At 36.7% G+C, this 8,516-nt stretch overlaps 1 protein-coding gene across 1 annotated transcript in view; it reads left to right on the forward strand.

Moving 5' to 3' along the window:
• LOC107665308 (phosphoribosylformylglycinamidine synthase-like) overlaps nt 1–8,516 on the forward strand; it is a 14,142-nt gene that overhangs the window by 2,916 nt on the left and 2,710 nt on the right. The window contains exons 6-23 of the mRNA XM_016456131.1: nt 639–744; nt 839–979; nt 1,064–1,188; nt 1,830–1,958; nt 2,108–2,239; nt 2,319–2,447; nt 2,887–2,960; nt 3,114–3,270; nt 3,355–3,416; nt 3,501–3,662; nt 3,750–3,848; nt 4,086–4,217; nt 4,519–4,749; nt 4,860–5,040; nt 5,959–6,042; nt 6,323–6,478; nt 6,721–6,840; nt 7,618–7,763. Of these exons, the coding sequence (XP_016311617.1) occupies nt 639–744; nt 839–979; nt 1,064–1,188; nt 1,830–1,958; nt 2,108–2,239; nt 2,319–2,447; nt 2,887–2,960; nt 3,114–3,270; nt 3,355–3,416; nt 3,501–3,662; nt 3,750–3,848; nt 4,086–4,217; nt 4,519–4,749; nt 4,860–5,040; nt 5,959–6,042; nt 6,323–6,478; nt 6,721–6,840; nt 7,618–7,763 (2,366 nt within the window). The remainder of the gene's footprint in view (nt 1–638; nt 745–838; nt 980–1,063; nt 1,189–1,829; nt 1,959–2,107; nt 2,240–2,318; nt 2,448–2,886; nt 2,961–3,113; nt 3,271–3,354; nt 3,417–3,500; nt 3,663–3,749; nt 3,849–4,085; nt 4,218–4,518; nt 4,750–4,859; nt 5,041–5,958; nt 6,043–6,322; nt 6,479–6,720; nt 6,841–7,617; nt 7,764–8,516) is intronic.

An 8,516-nucleotide genomic window follows, 5' to 3' on the forward strand; every position in this document is an offset into this window, starting at 1 on the left:
TTTTTTTTTTTTTTTTTTTTGTAAAGAAATTAATACTTGTATTTAGCAAGGAGTCAAGGCCACATTCAATTTATCAAAAGTGACATTAAACGTTTACATTGTTACAAAAAAATATGTGCTGTTTTTTCTTAACTTTCTGTTAATCAAAAATTCCTGAAAAAATGTATGATGTTTTCCACAAAAATATTTAGCAGCACAACAGTTTTCAAAAAGTTGATGGAAGATCTGTCTGTTTTGATAGTTTTAACTGCAATTTTATTTAAATTACCCAAAAAATTCAGTACAAATTTGTTTCTGGGTCACTTACAGTAGCGATAAATGTTACTCAAGGCGTTTTTTAAGTGTTTTTATTTATGTTACTATAATAAATTTATGTTAATTTAATCATTGAAGTGTTGAAAGTAATAGTTACAGTACCATAATAAAGTAATAGTTACAGTGCCATAATAAATGCATTATGAACAGGATGTCCTGTAAAATGGTTATCTTGTCTGAGTTAGCAACAGTAACCAAGGGTGGAGGTGCTTAGCAAGGGTCAGTTTAGAATATTTTGTTTTTGCATCCGTTTCTGAGCATCTTTTTCTTCATTCCTTATCTGGTTGCTGTCTGTCTGTCTCTATTTCTGCATGTATGAGCAGGGTTGGCATTTGACTCTTGGGATCTGGACTACTACACTGCACTCTTTCAGAAGGTGAAAAGGAATCCCACCAGTGTAGAATGCTTTGATCTGGCTCAGTCCAACAGGTGTGTGCACTCCAGAGAATAAACACCATTGGAAAGTGTTACTTTTAGCTGCAATAACATGTACAATGACAGTCTCATGCTCTCTGCCCTGCAGTGAGCACAGCCGCCACTGGTTCTTCCGAGGGCGAATGATCATTGATGGAGAAGAGCAGGAGGAGACGCTCTTCAGTCTTATAATGGGTACTCAGCACCATAGCAACCAGAACAATGTCATCAAATTCTGTGACAACAGCAGGTTAGATGCTTCACCGTGAATGTCAGCCCTTTTGAATAGCACTTGGGCAGAATGTTTCAATATGTGGTTCTTGTGTGTTTGTAGTGGCATTAAAGGCATGGAACTGGAGTGTATGTATCCCACAAACCCTGTGCAAGCCAGTCCATATAAAAGCCGACATGCTAGCAGACACATCATCTTCACTGCAGAGACACACAACTTCCCCACCGGTCTGATCCTAAATACATTTAACCTGCTTGCTTATTTATTTACACGTGTTAGAGGCCAACCTAAATTAATTCTAATGAGAATTAAAATAGTTATTACTGACAGCATGATCAATAAGCAAAATATTAATTGTAGCATTGAAATATTCAAATATGTTTGCAAATATTTTAATAATATAGCACATTGAACAGTGCTATGTTTTAGTAATAGTATTATTTATATATTATTATAATGTTTTTTTCTTGAATTTATTTTGTCTTGAATTAGCTTTTATTTGTGTATTTTCAGTTCTCATTTACATTTTTTTCAAATACGTTCAATTAAGTTTTGTCTTTTTTATTTTTATTTTGAAAATATTTCTGTTGCGTGAACTTTTTATTTCAGCTAATTGCCAATTAATTGTTTTTTTTATCTAATAATAATAATATTTTATTTCAGTTTTATAATAATAATGTATGTGTGTGTGTGTATATATATATATATATATATATATATGTATATGTGTATGTGTATGTGTGTGTGTAATAATATTTTATTTAATCTTTATTTCACCTAATGAAAACAATTAGTTTTTTAGATTTAGTTAACAATAACAACAATAATGTTTATATTTGAGTCATAAAATGCTCTTTATTATTCCCAGGTGTTGCTCCATTCAGCGGAGCCACCACAGGTACCGGCGGACGAATCAGAGATGTCCAGAGTGCCGGAAAGGGTGGTCATGTGATCGCAGGCACTGCTGGGTACTGCTTCGGCAACCTGCATATCCCAGGTAAGCCTCAAATCATTGGGCTCCTGAAAATATTAATCCATTTGTTCTGTTTGAAGAATAAACCTCAACAACTTAACTGAATAGGGCCCTAAAACTCTATTTTGTTTTGTAAGCACACTTTCCCATATCCGGATCTTTTCTCTTCTCAGGGTTTGTGCTCCCATGGGAGGAGGACGGGTGGGAGTACCCATCCAGCTTTGCTCCTCCACTCCAGGTGGCCATAGAGGCCAGTGACGGAGCCTCTGACTATGGCAATAAGTTTGGGGAGCCGGTTCTAGCAGGTGAAATCTAGCAGGGCAATAGCCATCTGTTTATTTGTGGTTTTTAGCTTGTATCTACAGTTGTTTCTTCCACATTAAGGCTTTGCTCGTTCCTTTGGAATGCGTTTGGTTAACGGTGAACGACGGGAGTGGATCAAGCCGATCATGTTCAGTGGTGGGTTGGGCTCTATTGAGGACCAGCATGTGAAGAAAGAACAGGCTGCACCAGGTACACAAGGAAAAATGTACACCTAATGCACCATAATCTTTTTAGAAATTTTTTTATTCCTGTGATGGCAAAGCTGACTTTTCAGCAGTCATTTCTCCAGTCTCGTGATCTTTCAGAAATCATTCTGATGTGATAATTTGGTGCTCAAGAATCATTTCTTATTATTATCAATGCTGAAAACAGTTGTCCTGCCATTTTGTGGAAAACGTAATACATTTTTCAGTTCAAAAGGACAGTGTTTATTTGGAATATAAAATCTTTTAACATTATAAATGTCTTTGGCACTTTTGATTCATTTAATGCATCCTTGTTGAATAAAAGTATTAATTTCTTTTAAAAAAATCTAACTGACCCCAAACTGAATGGTAGTAATATACAAATAACCTTTATCTCTTTATTCATTACACTGTTTTTTTTGTTTTTTTCTTGTCCTCGGGAGGTATGGAGGTGGTGAAAATTGGAGGTCCTGTGTACAGGATCGGTGTTGGCGGAGGCGCTGCCTCTTCTGTACAGGTACACAAAAATATCAAAATTAAATTAATATACAAGCTGCTCTAAAGTTCAGTGGGGGGGTTTGTGTTTGCAGAGCATGTCTGTGTGTTGCATTTTTCATAGACTGTGCGATGATGTAATTTAATGCATGCATGTGTGTATGTATTATTGTAGGTTCAAGGTGATAACTCCAGTGCCAGAGATCTTGGAGCAGTTCAGAGAGGAGATGCTGAAATGGAGCAAAAGATGAACCGGGCTCTCAGGGCCTGCCTGGAGCGAGAGGAAGGAAACCCCATCTGCAGCATTCATGACCAGGGTGCTGGGGGCAATGGTACAGGTTTTTATAAGTGCAGTATATCTCTACTCAACAACAGAAACGTGTTAAAACTTGTAAAAACAACTTGTATTTGTGTAGGTAATGTGTTAAAGGAGCTGAGTGAGCCTGCTGGTGCCATTATCTATACTAGCAAGTTTAAGGTGAGATAAAGACTTTAATAAAACATCTGTATCTTGATTTTTATGTCAAAATGTTTTATATACATATTTTACCCTAATGTTTAGAGAGGTGACCCCACCCTCAGTGTTTTGGAGCTGTGGGGGGCGGAGTATCAGGAGAGCAATGCTCTGTTGCTCCGCCCCTCTGACCGGAGCTTCCTTGAGAGGGTGTGTCAGAGGGAGAAATGTCCTGTTGACTTTGTGGGCAAGATAACTGGTGATGGCAAGGTGAGTCAAACTACCTTTTTGTAGCTAAAAGTGCATTTTGGGACACTTCTTGACACCTCCTGCTCATGTGCATGTATTGCTCTATAGATTGTGTTGGTGGACGACCTGTGTAAACCTGTGCTTGATAGTGGGCGGTGCCCTGTGGATCTAGAGCTGGATTGGGTCCTGGGAAAGATGCCACAAAAGGTGCAAAAACAATCTATTTTGTAGATTAAACCCTACCAGATATGGCCTGAATCTGCTCAAGGCTTCATTAGGAGCATTGCTGATAAAGAAATTAGAAATTGTGGTGAAGTGCACCCTCTCTTGGCTAATTTTTGAATTGCAGTGTCTAGACTCCCAAATTTAAATGATCAAATTATGCTTTTTGTATTTTTGCTTTTATGTTGCTTTCCACTTAGTCAGGTCTACATCTCTTTTTAGGAGTTTGTATTGGAGCACATGGCTGTGTCTCTACAGCCTCTCTCTCTTCCTGTGGGTCTTTCTGTTCTTCCAGCTCTGGAGAGAGTTCTCCGGCTGCCTGCAGTGGCCAGTAAGCGCTACCTCACCAACAAGGTACAATACTCACTCCTTAGCACATGCATAGTAATATATGAATTTTTCATAGTTGAATATTGCAGGTTGCAGGTCTGTTCTCAGTAGTGCAAATTTATACACTTCCATATATATCCAGACATTAAAATGTATCGTCTTGCCAATTTTAATTTGAATTTTTTAAATAATTACATTAAAATATTTAAATGAATTTCATTATTTAATTTAAATATTTAATCAATTAATTGTCTTATCTAATATACAGGCATTACAAAGGAATTTTAATGAAATGCAATACATTTTTCACAAAACCCTGTTCCAGGTTGATCGATCTGTGACTGGTCTGGTTGCTCAGCAACAGTGTGTGGGTCCTCTTCACACTCCACTGGCTGATGTAGCTGTTGTTGCCCTGTCTCCGTTCAGCCTCCAGGGTGCAGCCACGGCAATAGGCGAGCAGCCAATCAAAGGGCTGGTGTCACCTGCAGCTGGGGCTCGAATGGCTGTGGGAGAAGCTCTCACTAACCTGGTGTTAGCAAGAGTGTCTGCTCTGAAGGTGAAGAAGCCTTTGCATTTTTGAACATGTTAAGTGACTGAGTGCATGTAATTTGGAAAAAACGCACACACACACACATCACCCAAGGATATCTGTGCATATCTTCACAGGATGTAAAGTGCAGCGGTAACTGGATGTGGGCTGCTAAGCTGCCAGGAGAAGGAGCGTGCCTGTGGGAGGCGTGTCAGGCCATGTGTGAGGTCATGGGTCAGCTGGGAGTGGCTGTGGATGGGGGGAAAGATTCACTCAGCATGGCTGCACGTGTCAGTGGAGAAACTGTCAAAGCCCCAGGTACCAGTGTTATGCATGTCTGAATTAGGGATGGACAACAGTTGATTCTTCTAACACATAAAATAATGAAAAGGTGATTGGTCATAAATTATAGCATGAGTATGTCACACATGTGTTTTATACTCTATTGTTTAAAAGTTTGAGGTTAGTTAGATTAGTTTTTAGTAATAAATTAATACTTTAACAAGGATGCATTAAATTTAGCAAAAGTTGCAGTAATGGCATTTGTAATGTTACAAAAAATATTTTTCAAATAAATGCTGTTCTTTTGAACTCTCTATCCATCTGAGGATCCTGAAATAAATATATCGCAGTTTCCACAAAAAATATTAAGCAGAAATGTTTTCAACATTCATAAGAAATGCAAAATTCAGCTTTGCCATCACAGGAATGAATTACGTTTTACGAATTACGTCAAATAGGAAATAATTATTTTAAATTATAACAATGTTTTGCCTTGGTTAAGAGACTTTTGAACAGTAGTGCCTATATATTAAATGTTTATGTAATAAATATAATAAATATAATATTTTGTAAATATTAAAAACATTTATTTAAAATTGTGCATCAAAATTGGATGCATCTGAAGGCACATGCCATCAACTCTCATCACATCCATGTCACACATCCACAGCACCACCTAATGCATTCAGTTGTAACTGTGAGGGATTTAGGTGAGGGATTCAATGATAAAAGCATATTTCATGGTTGCTTACAGCAGGCAAAGATGACTTTACATAATTTAGAGCTAGTTTTACTTGAGTTAACATAGATGGGGTCACCACTCACTAGTACTACTCAACTAGACATTTGCCCTTACATATACCTAGTTGTATGTGATTTATATTCTACAGTGGATGATACATTGCCTGCATGCATTTTATGTCATAGTACAAACTTGCTCTCCTTGTGTTTTAGGCTCTCTGGTTATCTCTGTGTATGCTGTGTGTCCCGATATCACAGCCACTGTGACCCCTGACCTGGACAACCCTGATGGCAAAGGTTGATCCTGGATCTTTACCACTTTTAGCTTTTTTAACCTCTCATATCAGTCTTATATTTCTGCTAATGTACAGGTGCATCTCAATAAATTAGAATGTCGTGGAAAAGTTCATTTATTTCAGTAATTCAACTAAAATTGTGAAACTCGTGTATTAAATAAATTCAATGCACACAGACTGAAGTAGTTTAAGTCTTTGGTTCTTTATGACATTCTAATTTATTGAGATGCACCTGTATACTAGTGTGTACATCTCTCACACGCTCTCTCATCCTTTCTCAGGTGTGCTTCTGTATGTGCCTGTGAGCTCCGGGAAATACAGGCTGGGCGGCTCTGCTCTAGCTCAGTGTTATGGGCAACTCGGAGACTGCAGTCCAGATCTGGATCAGCCGGACAAACTCTCTGCTTGCTTCAACACCACACAGACATTGATTCAGGGTCAGTCTTTGCTATTATGATTTTTTGTGTTGTTGTTGTTACTACATCTTATATATTGATACATTAATAACACCATTCTTCCTACGCAACACTGTTAAAAATAATAATAAAAAAAACATCCATAAACTGATCTAGGGATAGTTTTTGCTCTTCCCAAACTCTGCTGGCCCTATTTGTTGATTCTCAAAGCGCAGCAGCATTTTATCGCTATACGATCTGTTGATTTTAACTTTATATTGCAGATCGACTGCTGACTGCAGGACATGATGTCAGTGATGGAGGGCTCATTTCCTGTCTGCTGGAGATGGCCTTTGCAGGGAATCGTGGGATGGATGTGGACTTGCCTTTGGAAGGTGTTGAAGGTTGGTAATAAAATAATTTGTTTTGAAAAAAATTTTTTTAATTAAAGCTACTTGTGCCAGCCATCATAAGCCAGTTTCCATCCACTTTTTCATTACAGTCTGCATAGAAAATACCAACATGCATTTTGCATTTTGCAAGTTTTATTCACATAAAAAAATCACATGCACTGAATTGTTTTGGTTTTATTCATATGCTATTATAGTATTTATTAATATTTTGAATTGGCTTTTATTTTTAAAAATAAAAATAAGTTTGTGTAGATCAGTGTTTTTACTAGTTAACTAGTCACTTACTTGTGTACATCCTTATTAGTGTGATTTTTTTTTTTTTATCCTAGGTAAGATGTTGCATTATCGTTTATTAAAAAATATGATTATAAAATACTATTATATAAAGTATTATTATAATCATGTTATAAATATTATTATAAATTGCTATATAAATATTTTTAATTTTAGTTTACATTTTAGTCATTTTAGTACTTTAGTACAGCTTAATTTTTTTATTTTTGTTTTACCTTTTTTATCATATACATATATTTTATTTTATTTAAACTTTGTCAGTTTATGAAAGTGATTTTTGATAGATGTAGTTTCAGTTAAAAATAACAATTCTGCTCCAGAAGTTTTTGTACTCTTGAGCACACAAGGGAGAAATTCTGTGAACTTCTCATTTTTGTGATGATTCAGATTTTTCACGAGAATAAATTTGCAGCTTGGATGGAAACATAGCTATAGATGTAATGTTTCATGTCTTTCCTCATTCCTCTCTTTCAGTGATGGAGGCCCTTTTTTCAGAGGAGCTTGGTCTGGTTTTGGAGGTGTGTGATAGTAATGCATCAAGTGTCTGTCAGAGATACACAGATGCTGGTCTCCTCTGTCACAGAATTGGCAGAACTTCTGGTTTTGGTCCTGATGCCAGGGTGAGCCAAGTTCTTTTCACTTAAAAGCATATGCATGGATTAATGGAGCTCAGTAGAATATTATTGGACCTCAGTGATTTAAAGGATTAGTTCACTTCCAGAATAAAATTTTCCTGATAATTTACTCACCCCCATGTCATCCAAGATGTTCATGTCGTTCTGTCTTCAGTCGCAAAGAAATTAAGGTTTTGGAGGAAAACATTCCATGATTTTTCTCCATATAATGGATTTAAATGGTGGCCAACGGGTTGAAGGTCCAAATTGTAGTTTCAATGCAGCATCAAAGGGCTCTATACAATCCCAGCCAAGGAATAAGGGTCTTATCTAGCAAAACAATTGGTAATTTTCTTAAAAAAAAAATATATATACATTTTACCTACAAATGCTCGTCTTGCACTAGCTTGACTTCACGCATTACGCAGTCACGTTGGACCTTCAGCCCGTTGGCCACCATTTAAGTCCATTATATGGAGAAAAATCCTGGAATGTTTTCCTCAAAAACCTTAGTTTCTTTGCGACTGAAGACAGAAAGACATGAACATCTTGGATGATTTGAGGGTGAATAAATTATCAGGAAATTTTTATTCTGGAAGTGAACTAATCCTTTAAGTGACTGTTTTTGTAAAGACTAAAATAACCGGAAACGACTGACCCCAAGAGCCTTGAACATTTACAAGTTACAAATGACCGTACCCACTTTTACATAGAAAATATAATATGTACATTTTGACATTGATATTTTAATAAGCCCAA

The sequence above is a fragment of the Sinocyclocheilus anshuiensis genome, unplaced genomic scaffold (assembly GCF_001515605.1).
Source record: "Sinocyclocheilus anshuiensis isolate Anshui unplaced genomic scaffold, SAMN03320099.WGS_v1.1 scaffold199, whole genome shotgun sequence".
In the NCBI taxonomy this organism is placed as follows: Eukaryota; Metazoa; Chordata; class Actinopteri; order Cypriniformes; family Cyprinidae; genus Sinocyclocheilus; species Sinocyclocheilus anshuiensis.